The sequence below is a fragment of the Colias philodice genome, chromosome 29 (assembly GCF_061535455.1).
Source record: "Colias philodice isolate Cphi_HAF_F1 chromosome 29, ilColPhil1 Martin Lab GWU primary, whole genome shotgun sequence".
Lineage (NCBI taxonomy): Eukaryota > Metazoa > Arthropoda > Insecta > Lepidoptera > Pieridae > Colias > Colias philodice.
The window spans coordinates 5,202,683-5,220,370 of NC_143114.1; the positions used below are offsets into that span (position 1 = coordinate 5,202,683).

General features: G+C 33.4%; 1 protein-coding gene across 11 annotated transcripts in view; it reads right to left on the reverse strand.

Annotated features, from left to right (window-relative positions):
• Positions 1-17,688, reverse strand: part of LOC149475973 (LIM domain-binding protein 2-like) — a 54,099-nt gene that overhangs the window by 11,644 nt on the left and 24,767 nt on the right. The window contains exons 1-2 of one of the 11 annotated variants that reach the window (XM_089713053.1): positions 3,254-3,321; positions 800-1,648 (exon numbers count right to left, since the gene is read on the reverse strand). The exons of 2 other annotated variants lie outside the window; for them this stretch is intronic. In XM_089713053.1, coding sequence (XP_089569179.1) covers positions 800-945 — 146 coding nt within the window. In that variant the 5' untranslated portion in view covers positions 946-1,648; positions 3,254-3,321. 8 more of the 11 variants (XM_089713051.1, XM_089713050.1, XM_089713052.1 and 5 more) reach the window with 8 other exon arrangements.

Here is a 17,688-nt window from a genome sequence, read left to right on the forward strand (position 1 = left end):
CAGACATACAAACAGATATACAAACGTCGATAGCGTCTTGCGGTTAGGGAGTTAATCAAATTATATGGTAACCGAATTAACTACAGTATTATAGACGCTTAGAAGAAAGTCTGGAAAGCGTAAGAAGTCGAGATTATCGGACGTAAATGTCTAGAAGTATTGTCTGGTTTGATTTATTTATTTGGACCATTATTCTTTGGGCACTCCACAATTTGAGAAAGACTCTAGTCCAAGAAAATGAAGCCGAAAATGGGCCATTAGCGGATATAATTTGTGTAGTTTTGAAAATCCGTCATCATGTTAAGGAATAATTGTAGCGATGGGCGTTGAAAGTAGCGGAATGGAGACCATGGAGTGGTCGACGTAAGCCAGGCAAACCGAAAACACCGTGGTTCGACGATATCTCTAAAACAGCGTGTAAATATTAGATGCGTCTGGCCAAAGACTGCAAAGAATGGAAAAAACATTAGGAGGCCTATACCCGACTATGGATTACTAAGCTAGGGTATGAGAATATGATACTTTCAGAGAATGAACCTACCATTCATGTATTTGACAGTGCATGCAAAGATCGAATCGGATCGGATATTACCTTAAAACATAAATTCTAAACTTTTTTATCGGATCTCGCATGGGATCATAAACTAGAGCATGGCACGGTGTAGCCAACCTTGCTTAAATCTAGGTTATTTTTCTTTGGTTTTGAACTTTTTAGATTCAACATAGCTTAGAGTTAACACACCTTGGAGTTTATCTTTCTTCTTTCTAATTTGACCCTAATTTTAAGACTAATGTATACCTAAAATAAGGATCTGGCACCGGGTGGTACATCGGCGGCGGCGGCGCGTACTCATGGTACTGCACTTGCGGCAGCGGGTGCGGCGAGAGGTGGTGGTACTCGCGGTACTCGCCCTCGCCGCCGAGCGAGCCCAGCGCCACCGGCATGTAGGCCACTTTGTCACCGCGCCATGCCTCCGGGGCGAGCTGCTGTCGCGCTATGGGCGCCTGGTACTCGCGCTCGTAGTAGTATTCTATTCTATCCGTTGGTGAAATTTTGGTTTATGTACGTCTAGTACTGAAAGTGAGCTTTACAGCCGACTTTTCTAACGTTATGAGCGCCTGGTACTAGAAGTCACACCAGTATTCTATTACTCGATGGAAGTACGTTGGGCTTTTCACCAGTATTCTATACTATCCGTTGGTGAAATCTGGCGTTATGGCTGCTTGGTATCCGATAGGACAGCGCTGGCTTTCACGTCAATACAGTTAGTATGCGTTAGTGAAACCTTCTAGCGCTTATAACTTCCTGGTATTTGACACTTCTAAAACACTAGCTTTCACAATGTTCACCTCTAGATTTACTGTTTCACATGAGAATCAAATTTGTTAGACTTTTATACGTTCTTGTCGCCTGGAACTCAATAGTCCCAAAACTTTGACACCGCACGATTTTTTGTCAAAAATAGTTTTAAATAGTTTACGCACGTGGCGTTGATATACACAAAAATATTTTTATCGCACTTTGGCACTAACACTATTTACAATTAGTAAACAACGAATTAACAACAACAAACAACTTAAAATTTAACTAATAAATAACTTTGGACACTGATATTGCACAAACGTTTCCGCGACCATAACTGGAATTCTGAAAATTGACGGTTCGCGTTCAATTTATGCACAATTTTCTCGATAACAAGCGAATTTTATTTAAATTAATTACGCAAAATAAAATAATCCCGTCGATGAGTCACGCGTGCCCGCAAAATGTACGAAGGCGACTGATAAAATTTCGAATTTTTCGCGCGGGAAGCACCATTTTACCGTGAAGAACGTCCTAAATCACTTATATACTTGACTGTGATAAGGGATTGTAGCCTCTATTCCAACGCGGTAGAGGCGATAAGCTCTTAGATAGTCGAGTACACGTGAAACGCGGCAACGTCGCGTCAGCTGGCGATAGAACTGCGTTCGGAAAGGTCAACAATTCAACATCGTATTTTTTCTCCCGGTTATTTTCGTGTAAGTTTGTTATTGCTCGGTTTTAGGAAGTTTCGTGGTTTTATCAAATAAGATAATGATCTAATGAATAGAATCAGAATTTTGTTAAAATATAATTAACGTTTGGTTTTAGAAAAAATATTCAATTCAAATTTAAATAAGTACGAATTACATATTAGTAAAATATTAAAATTTAACCATCTTTTATTACAAATCCCCTTCAAGGTTATTGTAAAATTATGTTAGTATGTAAAATGTGAACTCGCAATACAAACTTGTAAAGATGCCCGTAAAAAATAGATAATATAAGAGCATTGTTTTCACCGGCGCGGCGCGGCGCGGCCTCGGCGCGCGACGTTGCCGCTCCGCTCTCGCACCATACTTTTTACTGTTTCTTAGCACATAGAGCGCTCATTACTGCACGCACACATACACCCGCCGCGGCGTACACACGCGCACCTAGTGCAGTATATAATATACATTCCGCTATGAACATAGGTATGTAGGTAAGCTACGACGTGGTACACAAATCAAACAGTGTGTTATAAATAACTAGCGGAGATGTGTCCGTGAAAACGCGTCAATTTTGTCCATAAATCAATTATATTTGAACTTTCACACGTATACTATTGTTACAGCTGTTGATAAGAATCTTATTAGAATTGTAAATACAATGTAAATAAAGTAATCTCTTCCACGTCATAAATTTTATGCGACGCGTCGCAAGGACGGACTTTTATTTTTTATGAATTTCGATTAACTAAGGGATGATTTAGCATTACCCGTCGTAGTGACGTTCGGCACACAAAAATAAATCGATAAACGTCATCCGCGTTCGAAAATGGAACATTGGAACGCGCGGGAAAAATTTAGTTCCATTCACAAAAAAATTCTTCGTCAAATGCGTCTAAATTCGCCCGCTTTAATTACGAAACCTTACGATTTAAAGTAGGTTAACAACACAATGCACGTCGGAAAATTCACTGAGAGAAAATTGCACACAACTCGAACACGATCGATACAAATGATTTAACACATTTACACTCGCTGCTGTCGGCACAAACTTGTTGCTAACGCGAAAAAGCGGAAATCTATGGGAGCCAAGGAGACACCGGTTATCGCTGGAGCAGACGATACTGATAAGGGTTATACTATGCAGTCGCGAAAAGCCGTGCGCCCGCATTAGCGTATGGCCACCAGCCGAATGTATGTCATGTCGTGTCAATGACTTCAGCCGGTAAACAGTGCTTACACGTGCGCGGGGGACGCGAAATCGAAGCCCGACTAGATAATCTGTCAATCAGTATAGACGACAACGCGCGCTTTGACAGCTGTCACTGATGACGTTACGCGCGCCTGGCGCGCCGGTGGCGGGAAAATTTGACTCATTTACTTTTTCATGCATGCATTTCGTATCGAACTTTTATCTTTTCTTTTTTTATCGAAGCGTTCGTAACGCATTCCTATAAAAGTAGTTTTTCAGACTTAAATTATTATGTAAATTAATGTAATTTAAATGATTGAAAAGGAATAATAGTCGAGCTTTTAAGAGGTCGCATACTAACTCTTTACAATTTTTACCAAGTACCAGTCACTCGAAGGCACTAAATTCGCATTAGATCGATGATGTAAAAAGGTTTTATATAATAATTAGACCAGTATGATTGACGTTCGGTTAACATCGGATTCTGTCGGATTGCGCCAATTCTTACTTCATTATGTGATTGATTTTTCAATCAACAACTAATAATTGCAATTCGTAACAAGTTCGTTACATTCACAAAATGCTATTATGATCGTAAGGCGCAAAGTAGTTATGTAAAGAATCACTATAAAGTACTATAAAACAAAGTCGATTTTTTCTGTCCCTATGTATGCTTAAATCTTTAAAACTACGCAATGGATTTTGATGCGGTTTTTTGTAATAGATAGAGTGAATCAAGAGGAAGGTTTTAGTATATAATTTATTAAGTTTTAGACAAAGCGGGCGAAGCCGCGGGCGGAAAGCTAGTCATTTCTAAAACAAGATTTAAGAATAAACTTTGTGACAAGATTTGGAATAAATTTTAAAGGCTATAATTTATTATCAGAATCATATAAATGCACTATCTACATGAAAATTAATGAAATGTATAAAGAGAAAAAAATTCAGGCGAAGCCGCGGGCAGAAAGTTGTCATATAAAACATTCAATATGTACCGAATACAAGATAATGTGTATTAAAATAAGAACCGACAAAATTTCTTTTACAATGACATAGATAAGCCTTATCAGCAAGTGAAGTTGAATTTAAAGTTAATTGCGCATTTAATTTACTTGTTATTATTTAACTAACTGTGCCCCGCGGTTTTACCCGCAGAGAAACCGGCAAAATCAAGTACTTCTGAGTTATTCTGACAGTGCATTTACATAAAACGAGCGGGCAATTAGAATACGTTTTTAAAACGGTAGTTTTATACATTATTCGACGAATAAGTTTTATCCAAGCATTGAAAAATCGGCCCTTAATGTAGAACATTCTTTCGTTGTTCTTAGTGCGTTCGAAAATATTCTATGCAATGCTCTAATACTGAACAACACAGATCACAGAAACTAAAGGCTGAACCACATTGAATACGAGTTTTCGTTTTACACTAAAAGATCACGAAAGAATGCTCTTGCGCTAGCTCGATGTTCGTTTGATGTAAATGCACCTACCCCGTGATGAATATTACTTCAAAATTTCATCAAAATCCGTCGCGTAATTTGCTCCAGTAACAACCATACACACATCCATCCTCACAAACTTTCGCATTTATTATACATATTAGCTGGATTACTATTCACTTTACGTATGAATCGTAAACGTTATGTCATTTTGAACAAGAAAAACCGGTTGTAGTGGTCAGTCACATCACCGAAAACCGGTAATGGCGTTTATGATTTATAATGTTTTGACTGGCCTATCGTTGGCATTATGATTAGTGATTACTATGCACTTAACTAAATCTTATGTATAAAAATTAAAATTCTAGTATCGCGGTGTTTGAAGATAAACTCCTCTGAAACAGCTGGACCGATGCTCATGAAATTTTGTAGGTCTGAGAAAACGATATTTTTTCATACCACTAAGTGATAATAATAAAGCAGTACGACGTTCGTCGGGACAGCTAGAAGTTCCTTTAAATGTCTAGTTTCTATAAGTAAGGTGACAAATTAACTCTTTTAACTAGTTTTACACCCGCGGCTTCACCCACTGTATCAAAAACTGAAAAAAAAATATACATTTAAAATCTTCCCCACGAAATCTATCAATTCGTATAAACCGCATTCAATTCGATCTAAGAGCAACTTCGGAGTTTCTTGCCGGTTCTTCTCCATAGATACTGCTTTCCGAATCGTTGGTAATTAATGTTAAAAATATGTAATGACGATTCAAAAGTGCTTCTAGAAGAAGTCCAATTGAATAAATAAATGTTTGGGTTTGAGTTTAAGCATATATTATAATATGGACAGGCAGCGAGATGCGATTTTTTTACAATATTAAAGTTAGAGACGAATCACTTTAGTCTAGGAATACCAGACATTGGTTAAAAATTAAAATACATAATAATTTATTGAGTACCAAAATTATAAACTTCTAAAGGAATGTTTGTGAATCATTCTTATATTCTGTTCTAAAACAGAAAACTTAAAAGCAAGGTTACCTCTACAACTTCCTTCTCAGATAAGAAGTTGATCTAAGATTTAAAAATAATTGAATTTTCTGAACATTATTTATTTAGACGATAATAAAACACGAAGACACTGTATCTCTGATTATGAAGGCTAATCTCCGCAACAAATGAACCGATTTCGATACGGCTTTCACTAAAAGATAGATGAGGTTACAGAGAAACAATAGGTACAAACTTTTTATTCCTATTTAACAATTTTAGGACGCGGGAAAAACCACAACACCAACTCTAGCCCGAATAAAGCCAGAGGCACAACTATCTTAATATTTATTGATAACTAGCATACCGCCCGCGGCTTCGCCCGCTTTGTCTAAAACCTAATAAATTATATACTACATACAACCTTCCTCTTGAATCACTCTTCTATCTATTAAAAAAACCGCATCAAAATCCGTTGCATAGTTTTGAAGATTTAAGCATACAAAAGGACATAGGGACAGAGAAAGCGACTTTGTTTTATAATTAATACTATACTATGTCGTGATAATTATTTAATAATAAATATATTATTAATTACGATAAAAAACAATTAAAAACCAAAGAAACGTGCTAAGAAAGCAGTGTTCTTGATATTCGCTATCGTATATTGCATAGCTGGCATACTTTACGTTTCTCGGAAAGATTCCGATCATTCTTAGCTTATTGTTTTAGTATATTGTGTTCTTCACCTAGTATCGTGATTGTTATTTTGCATCTATAAGTTTTTGCATTTCCGTATAAACTTTAGGCTTTGCGTTACGAAAATTGACAAATTATAAGCATTTCTTTAAAGAATAGACTTAGTATGTGTATTAATAAGTCCGTATTCATGCCCATATTCACACAATTTTTTCTTGTATAAAAAGTAGTCGTTTCCGGTTTGAAAACTATAAAAACATCTGAAATAAATTACAAAAACATATTCCGATATTAAAGCCGAACGAAATTCAGAATTAAGTACATTTTTTTTGTCTGTTACGTCCGACTTAAAAAAAAGAGGTTCTCAATTCGACTGTACATTTTGGCTTTGTTACCTCTGAGCTTTCAACTGGGTAAACCGATTTTGACGACTCTTTTTAATTTGAAAGCCAGTGCCTCTCATCATGTGGTCTCTCACGTGGTCCCTTAAAAATTAGGTCGAGTTCTGACAATATGACTACATCTTTAGTTTCTTGCTAAAAATATTGTTTCAAGTTTATCTTTATTACTTTTTCGCAAAACATCGTGATGGATAGAGTATTGTTGAATAGAAAGTTAGTGAAAGCTGTCTTCAGTTGACGCATCAACGACTGATTGCACGGCATGTTATTTTTGTAATTGAAAATAATAACAGGCATATTTATTTGATATTTTTTGTAATGGTGACCAAGAGGTCAGCGAAGGTACGACAAAAGAAGTTAGGATCCCGACTTACTTTTGATATTTTTTAAGCATTTTTATTCTTAGCGTAATGATATATATATTCCACTTCCACGATAAATGGGCTATCTAACACCGAAAGAATTTTTCAAATCGGACCAGTAGTTCCTGAGATAAGCGCCTTCAAACAAACAAACAAACTCTTCAGCTTTATAATATTAAGTAAGTATACTGATAACCGGAACCCCACCGAGTGGGGTATCAAAATGAAGCATTTTCCACATACATCCAAGCAAATATTTTACCATCACATTTTTTAAACTTCCCAATTTTTTCCCAATTTCAAATATATATATTTGTGAATCGTAACTTCTGGTAGTTACACCAAAACACGGTAGCGTTAGTTTGTACCGTTAAGTGTACCGCAATACTTGTAAAATGGTGCACTTCACATTCACTGGGTTTTTGACCTAAAACTATAATACTTAACACTGGAATTTACACTATAGCACTGCTCATATTATATCTATACTAATATTATAACACTGAAGAGTTTGTTTGATTGAACGCGCTAATCTTAGGAACTACTGGTCCGTTTTGAAAAATTCTTTCGGTGCTAAATAAACGATATAACGCTAAGAACAACAGGAGCAGATCATTGCGGGTAAAGCCGCGGGGCACAACTAGTTATGTATAACTGGCATAAACGGCTGAACATATTTTAATAATCTTTGGTTGAATGAAATTGTTAAATCGATCGTTTATTTCTTGATATTTAACTCAAATATTACGGCTAGTAATATGTAATGAATATCTTATGCTTAGAATCTTATGAATATTAATAAAAATACGCAACATACAAATCTTAGACAATACATTCGTCGTTGCCATTGACAACCCGGAAGTGAGCGTTTGACTAATTTTGTTTCGTTTCCTGTTTCGATGTTTCTGTTGTCTCTGGTATAAAAACGTGTTTAAGGTTGTTGGTGTTTAATTCGTTTTATTGTTGATATAAATCTTAGTATGATTTGCGAATAAAATAGAGTCAATTTGGAATCTAAAACAGTGAATAACTTATAAATACAATTTTTTTTAAATTTTTATAATAACAATTGAAATGCTAATATGTATATGCAAATTGGTAATTTTTTTAAACAATATTGTACTCAAAAAATATTGAAAATAAAAAACACAATGACATACATGTACCTACAAAATATTAATTACAAATAATCGACAAATCCAAAAATCGTAACATTCCGTTACATCACTAGGATTCGAAAAAGTAAAAATTCGAAATAATTCAAACATCGAACACTGATGATCGAGCAAGCAAGAGGTTGTTGATTTAATTCATTAGAGCGAGCGGGACGGCGCGACCGGCGTGCGAGCGAGACACACTTATGTATGTCACCGTGCGCGGGAACGGGATGACGTCAGTCTGTTGACGTAGTAGTAGATGAGATAAGGAGCTATCAGCGAGTGCGCGTTTGAAATGAGGCTAGTACTCGACTGAAGTTTTTGTTGCATTTGTTTACTATTCTTTAGTAGAGAACTTACTTGTTGTTCGTGGTTTTTGGAAGAGTTGCATTGAAATTATAGCTCACTTTGTACTATTTTTCATACTAACATTATCGTGAATGTTATTCACTATCAGTGAAGCAATATTTGTAAGTATTTCATGAAAAAAATAGTTATTCCGACTGTACTTTTTACATGGATAGTAATTAGTACGCGAGAAAATCGTCTAGTATTTTGAATAAATAACAAAATATTAAATATTAATAAAAAAAATTTATAACAGAATGTGATTGTGAGAATGAGTGCATAGTAAAAGTAGCTATCATGACTTCATTTTCAATATTTCCTCGGAAAGGTTTAGGATTTTAAAGATTAATTATTTTTAGGATGCATGTAAATAATTTTGTGCTAAATACTTAATATTGTATTCAAACTCAATACTTTTTTATTCCTAAATGTTTAAAATGCAAATGTAATAGCAACTTTCCCAAACGTAGGAAACTAATGTGTTGAAAATCGTCAATAAATTAACTAATCATACAAATATAATCAAACATTAATACACATTTAAGATACTAAAAATCTTAAATACTATTTTATAAGTAAATAAAAACAATTCATTTTCCTACAAAACTACTATCCTACCTTTATTACACAGCGATGTAAGCGAGGCATCATTCACTCACACATTCAAGTACAATTCCACGCACACAGCCACAACTTATTATGAGTAGTAAATTCAGGAGGATGTTAGTGAATTTTAATCTTTATCGTTTTCTTACATAAACTCATTTAAAATTATGTTTTATGTTAACAAAAAATATTTTGTTTGGATAAAATATAAATTTTAATTGTTTAACATGATGAACAATTGTACAATATACATTTGAGTGGCTTATGTTCCCTAAATTATAATTTTAATAATATGAAGATTAGAGTTCTAACTTGTAATATTAATCTTTGTAATTTTCATTAATAAACAGGTTTTTAAATGCAGTAACTACATACATAATATAAATATTGAATATGTAATTAATATTAAATAATAAATAATATAATATATTGAATAATATTAAAAATATATTTATGACTTCAAATTTAAAATAAAAGTTCAAATGTGCCAGTTAAGTTATTCTTATAAGATCTTAAGTCTTATTGCTCAGAAAATTTTGCGTCTTCAACACAATCTACGAACGATCCTATTTCAAACTCAACCACAAATTCAATACAAACCTCACATTCGATACAAATTTCTAAAAAAACACTATTGTAACTGGCAACCTACAAAACACAAAAAGAAAAAAAAAACAAGAATTCATTTTCCACCTTCTCTAGATGCGTCATGCAAGCGTGTTGAACTCACGCACACAGCCACAACACGTGAAGACAATAAAACCGCGTATGTGTGCGTGATCAAGTGAGCTAGATAATGTACGTGGATTGAGCAGTCGCGATCGTTGCTCAAATGAGGTGCGTCTAGTTTGACGAGAATGTTGACCGCATTGATGAAAATTCGTTTGTCAATTATGTTTATGTATTAAATTGATAGTGGATATTGTAAGGATTGGGTCAAATTAATTGCACGTATTATATTTATCGTTTATATAGTTTGTTTGTTTGAACGCGCTCGCTCGAATCTCGGAAACTACTGGACCGATTTTAAAAATACTTTCACCGTTTTTCATAATAAAATTAAAAAGTAATAACGATATGTTACTTGTAATGTTTTCAGGACGAAGCAATGATATGATTCTCATGATATTTCTCTTCGTTGCTACTTCAAGAGGTCTTTAATCAAATGACATTGATTTTAATTCATGAATTCCACATTAGAGTCGTATTCCTCGTTAAATAAATCTAATAATATTATTTTATGCACTTGAGGTTAAATAAAACTTATAATAATATATGCACTTCAATCATTTAGTTTTTATTCATCGTATCTTAAATGGAACCAACTTCATTCGATCTCGAGTCTGTAAAGAAATAATTCTTAGAATGATTCGCCAATTCTAAGAAAACTAGAGCGTCATATTTGCAAAATTATTGTTATTTTTTCTGAAATATTATTAAAAAAGGAATACAATACCTAATTAATTAATTAGCGTAGAACAATCTGTAATTAATAATTATTACTTTGCTATTATATTAATTATATAACGAGTAATATTCACGATTATTTAAGTAAATAAATTTCATTATCAGTAAGTTGACTTTGAATTGCACTAATAATTAATATGTGTGTATTTTCTACAATAGTTACATTATTAATTTTTAATGTTTTTACTTGTTACCTATATGATTTATTTACTAACTGTGTTGTGCGGTTTAAACCCCATCTCAGCTTCTTTAGGTTTAGCGTGATTTTTCAAATCGGGCCGGTGGTTCCTGAGCTTATGCGCGTTCAAGCAAACAAACAAACCCCTCTTTATAATATTAGTATAGAATAATAATTATATTAAACCAAAGTTTAAAACTTAACCGAGAGTGGTAACGATAGGTAAATATTCAACTTAAATCAAATTAATATATGTATAATAGAAACTGACCGACTAGTTAGCTTAGTTGGTTATGCTTCCAAGCCAGAGGTCGTGTGTTCGATTCCAACCCAGAGCAAATTGTTAAATAAGATGAAACATTATCTGTGCTTTGATGGCAATGTAATTGATGAGACAAAAAGAAAAGTATTCTCTCTCACTCTTTCATATAAGTAAAAACTGTCATGGCGAACTTTGTATCTTAATGGCTACTGCGCATAGAAATAAACGTGTAATATTAAACTGTTTTTTTTAATCCAACTTCCTTTTGGTTATGGGCCCAGACTCGTAATCAGATTGGATTAAAGTAAACGCAAGAAGTAATACTGGCAAAAGCATCAACGTGAATAAAATAGCACGTGCGGCGTCGCGACCACGTGCTTGAATTGTCAGGAAGGAAATAACTCGTCGGTTGGAACGAGGCAAGGAGAAGAGGAATCGGTCAGATACAATGGATTCATTATTACACGGACAGGGAGCAATAAAATTGGAAGGCTCCAAGAATTGGAATATATGGCGCTTTCAAACTTCGGTCTTGCTGCGAGGCCAGGGCTTGTTTGACATAGTGAACGGCACTACAATAAAACCCGAAAATGTTGCCGACCGTACTAAGTGGATAACTTCCGATGCAAAAGCCCAGACAATACTGGTTACACGGATGTCAGAAGATGTCATGGTACATATTTTATCATGTGAAACCTCGGCTGAGATGTGGAGAAAACTTCTAAGTGTATATGAACAAAAATCAGAGACAAGCATCCATATTATTCAACAAAGATTTTTTCAATTCAAGTATGAAGATGGTATGGAAATGTCTACCTTTTTATCAAAGATTCAAGAAATGCAAAATCAATTAAAACACCATGGTGAAACAATATCCGATAAGCTCGTAATAACAAAAGTTTTAATGTCATTGCCAGACCAGTACAAACATTTTGTATCTGCATGGGAATCTGCAGCTGACGACAAGCAGACCTACGATAATTTAGTAGCCAGATTACTCATAGAAGAAGAAAGGATAAAGGATAAAAGTGGCAGTGAAACTGCACATTCATCTTCTGCTGCATTTGTTGCGAAGAAGAAATTGGTGAAGTGCTTTAAATGTCATAAAGTTGGGCACTATCAAAGTGAATGCAGATATAAAAAAGGTGCAAGTCCTCACAATAATCATCATAATAATAATAACCGCAATGAGGGTCGATTTGAGCAGAGGTGTTATTATTGTAAAAAAGTTGGACATGTTAAAAGTCAGTGTCGTTTCAAGAATCAAAAAGAAAACAATGCATTTGTTGTAGAAAGTGCAATCAGCGATAATTTCCACAAAACCCAGTGGCTAGTAGACTCCGGTGCAAGTGAACATATGTGCTGTGATCATAAACTTTTTTCATCATATTCAAATGTAACAAATAAGTTGGTGACTGTCGGTAATGGAAATCAGATTAGTGTTGAAGGATGCGGGCAGGTGGTGCTTGAAGTATGGAACGGCAATGAATGGATTCACACAACCATAGACAATGTTCTTTATGTTCCCGAGTTAAAAATGAACCTGTTATCTGTTACTCGTGTCACAAGTAGAGGTTATGTCATAATAACAAACCAGAACAAATGTCAATTTTACAACAAGTACAATGAGATTGTAGCAGTTGCACAGCGAAGTGGCAATATGTATGTGTTGGACTGCCGCTTTTATACAAATTGATGATGATATAAATAACCTAAAAATATTTGGTACTACAGTTTTTGTCCACACCCCAAAAGTACAGAGGAAGAAGTGGGACCCAAAGGGAGAGAAAGGTCTACTGGTGGGATATGGAGAAACTACAAAGGGATATAGAGTGTATTTTCCTTGTAGTGATACTATTGTAATAAGAAGAGATATTGTTTTTCTTGAAAGTAATCAGAGTGATACAGGAGAATTTGATGACAGCAGCTTATACAATCTTTTGCCTGCACAGTTACCAGCCAGTGAAATACAAAAACCAAATGAAGAAAAATGTTTGAATAATAATCTAGAGGATACTTATCAAGAAACAAATAGTGATACAGAAAGTGAGGGAAGTTTGTATGAACCAAGTGAAAGTGGGGACTCGAGTGGACCAAGTGATAGTGAAATAACCAGACAGCGAACCAATCGTGTGAGGAAGCCAACTGCGTTTTATGAATGTCACAACGCTTTGGTGTCTGACGGTGAGCCTAAAACATTTGAAGAAGCCATGAGTAGCCCGGACTCTTGTAAGTGGAAGGAAGCAATTCAGAAAGAACTACAAACTCTCAAGGAAAATAATACATGGAATATTTGTAAGTTACCTGATAATACTAAAGTTATTAATAGTAAATGGGTGTTTAAGATTAAAAGTAATAATAATTCTTTGCAATATAAAGCTAGGTTAGTAGCTAGAGGGTTCGAGCAAAATGATGTATTAAGTTATAATGACATTTATGCACCTGTAGCAAAATTGTCAACATTTAGATTATTTTTAGCAGTAGCAACAAAACTTAACTTACCAGTCTCACAAATGGATGTAACAGGGGCATTTTTATATGGTGATATAGAGGAAGATGTTTATTTAAAATTACCTGAAGGGGCATATAACAATGGTGAAAATATTGTAAAGTTAAATAGGTCTCTGTATGGACTTAAGAAATCTCCAAAGTACTGGAATGTAAAATTCAACTCTGTGATGATTAGAGAAGGTTTTAAAAGATCTCAGTGTGATTCTTGTCTTTACTCAAAATGTAATGATAAACAAAAGTTGTATGTTATAATTTATGTTGATGATTTACTTGTCTTTGGAACTGATGAGAGTCAAGTATGTAAATTTAAGTTAATGCTAAATAAGGAATTTAAGATGAAAAATTTGGGTTCGGTTTCAGATTTTTTGGGGATAAATATTAAACAGAATTTAGATATTGGGGTTACAGAGTTATGTCAAAAAGCTTATCTAGAAAATGTCTTGAAAAGATTTAATATGTACGACAGTAAACCTATAAGTACACCTATGGATCAAAACTTTAATACTAAAATATTGGAAAGTGAATGTAAAACAGATAAAAATACAGAAAATTTGTGTAGACAGATTATTGGATGTTTAATGTATGCAGTATCAGGCACACGACCTGATCTATGTGTGGCACTATCAATATTGAGTAGATTCCAAGACCGTGCTAATGAAACTTTATTAGTAGCTTTAAAAAGGGTTTTGCGATACATTAAACATACAATAAATTATAAACTTGTGTATAAATGTAATGATGATGAGCTGTTAGGTTATTGTGATGCTGATTGGGGGGGAGATCTTAGGGATAGAAAGTCTACAACTGGTTATTGTTTTATATTTTCTAATTGCCTTATATCTTGGTGCTCTAAAAGACAAAGTACTGTTAGCATTTCTTCTACTGAGGCAGAGTATGTAGCAATGAGCATGGCATCAAGTGAAGCTTGTTGGTTGATTAATATACTTAATGATTTTAATATTTCTAATGTGTCTCCAGTAACAATATTATGTGACAATCAGTCAGCCATTATGGTAGCTAATACTAATAATGTAAAAAGACTTAAACATATAGATATAAAACATCATTATATAAGAGAGTTAATATTGCGTGGTAAAATAAATGTAAAATATGTATCTACTAATGAACAAGTGGCGGACATGTATACAAAGCCATTAAAAAAAGAGTTGTTGTTAAAATTTGTTGAAAAATGTGGTATTGTGTAATAAGCATGTATCTTTAATGCTATGCATAAATATTTGATAATTATTGTATTAGATGTGTACTAGTTTTAAGGTAGTATGGTAGTTATATATTATGTTATTATGTTGTCCCATTTATTACATTGAGGTAGGGTGTTAAATAAGATGAAACATTATCTGTGCTTTGATGGCAATGTAATTGATGAGACAAAAAGAAAAGTATTCTCTCTCACTCTTTCATATAAGTAAAAACTGTCATGGCGAACTTTGTATCTTAATGGCTACTGCGCATAGAAATAAACGTGTAATATTAAACTGTTTTTTTAATCCAACTTCCTTTTCAAATATTATTGTGATAAAAATCGATATTTACTCTGTGTCTGGGTATTAATTATCGACATAAGTATAATTTTAAAATTATATAATATGTATCTTTGTCAGCCATTTGGTTTCCATAACACAAGCTAAAGCTTAGTATGGCATCAGATAGTGCCGAATGCTGAAATATTATGAACACGAGCTATTTAAATAAATAAATGGACAAAATGGACAAGTTAAGTACAAACATGTCGCATTTGGACAAATTTTACAAATCTTCAAAAGTTATTAGTGTCCTAAATCCTAATCGTAACTTAGACAAATCCTAAAAACCAAAAGACATTAAAATGTGTTCAACTGTTCTTGACTTATAAGCGGTTTAACTAATTATAAAATGATTACTTGATTAGTATTTAGTCTACTCTCGACATAATAAAAACATGTTCACTATAATAATAGTATTTAGTTTAGTGGTTACAAGATGGGTATAACCACTACGTAACCACAACAGGACAACCCGGCAAATTATGTGGTGCCCAAAATATTTTAACACTGTAGGGGTGTCGAGTTTATTCTTGGCCATCTATTTACTACGCAATATTTTATTTTATTATCTTTCATTCTGTGTGTACTAGCTTGATCACGCAGTATTGTGAGCGTTGACTAATTATTGACAAACATCCATAAATTTGTCTAACGAAACATAAAATCTCATTTATGAAAAAAAAATTACAGAATTAAAAATAATAGATTTACTCAATATTTGGTTACACAGTTAAGATGTATCAAAATATTCTTAGTATTCGTAGTCTCTGAAATAATCAAATCTATAAGCTTTATCTGTATAGTTCAGTAGCGTGATTAATAAACAAATATTCGACTCATACTTTTATGAAAAAATATCAGTTGAAACATTAAAACTTTAGAACTTATAATATTTTAGGTTTAACTTTCCCTATAGTATTATATTATCTGTGACTTTACAATGTATTTAATAAAATACGTTACAGCTAATTACCGAATACCGTCACTAATCACTATAAACATTTAGGGCTTTTCAATCGTGAACCGAATTAAACAAACAAATATAAAATGTGTCAATTTCCTTTAGACATTTTACAGGTGACGTCGTAATACTTTACGAGAGTTTAAACTTTTAAACTAAGGATTGAAAAATTGCCTTTTAAACAACTGAAATCCTCAACAAATATGTTACAAAGTGGACTGTATTTAAAAGCGATTTACACCATAATATGTCAAGCGCTTCGTGGTTGATTGGATTAACCGTTCCCATTTACGTTTGTTTACGTTTAAGAAATGTTGCCTGTCAAAGTTGATTGCGGGTATTTATATAAATTGGTACAATCTCGATGAAGTTGTTGAGCAAAAAAAGATTTAGTGTATTATATTTGAAAAGAATTTAAAATTGATGTAGCGAAGATAACATGCTTACTTTCAAAGAAATTTCCAACAGCCATTCTTCCACTGGAATCAGTTAAATAACTGATAAAATTTTGAAAAACAAAAAAAATAGGCAAGCAGCTAGTTAAGTTTAAATCCAAGATCAAAACATCTTAGCCGCAGTACACGCACACATGCAAACTTACAGCTGCATATACATGTACGTTTGTAACAATTATTTATATCTGTGTGTATGAAACGACCTTACGGAATTCGAAATTTGAAAATTCAAACTTTTATTTTTTGGAACGCAAACTTTTATAAGTTGCGGTTTAAATATTTAAACATAGAGCATGAATAGAAGTTTTTGGTTCTGGTTTATTTTTGGATTATTTCAATTTGAAGCTTTTCTAAAAGAACAATTTTTTCTTTATCAATTTGTTTTCCCTGTCACCAATTAAATTCTATAAATTTGATCCTTCTCTCCGATTAAAAAAAAACTAATCACCATTAGAATCTTACAATATTTCATTCTAAGAAGAAATTTTCCTTCTATTGGAAATTATTTTGTTTGTATATTTGACTAAAGCTCTGCGCCGTAAACACTGATGGAATTAAACTTGAGATGTGTTAAATAACTATTCATCTTTCGAAGATTGTAAGCCTGATCCATATTAGTCCATCCGTTACTACACTATCGACTACCAAACAAACTAATATTACAAAACACTTATATAATTTTAGAATGATCATAAGCCAAATTCAAAATTCATTCACAAGGGTGCCCACCCTTGTTAATAATAATTTATCCGTCCTGCTCTAACACGTGAGTTTATCGTATTCCCGTCTCTCTCTGCTCGCAAATGAAAAATCAATGTGTACTTGTCTTCTGTCAGCCATCTTGTATTATTGTTGACATTTAAAAGTACGGTCGGCATATTTTAATTTTTTCAGGTAATTATTTATATTTTAATGTAATTTTACAAATTAGGTAGATGTACAGTATTCGCATAAATAAGGTTTTTTAGTAATTAAATGAGGACGGAATAAAGCATGTTTTAAATCCGTTAAAATGTAAAGATAAATTATATGCGAGTTGCGACCTTAAATGACCAAGTAAGTGATTTTAGTTACTTGCACGATAATATTCTTTTTTTCTAA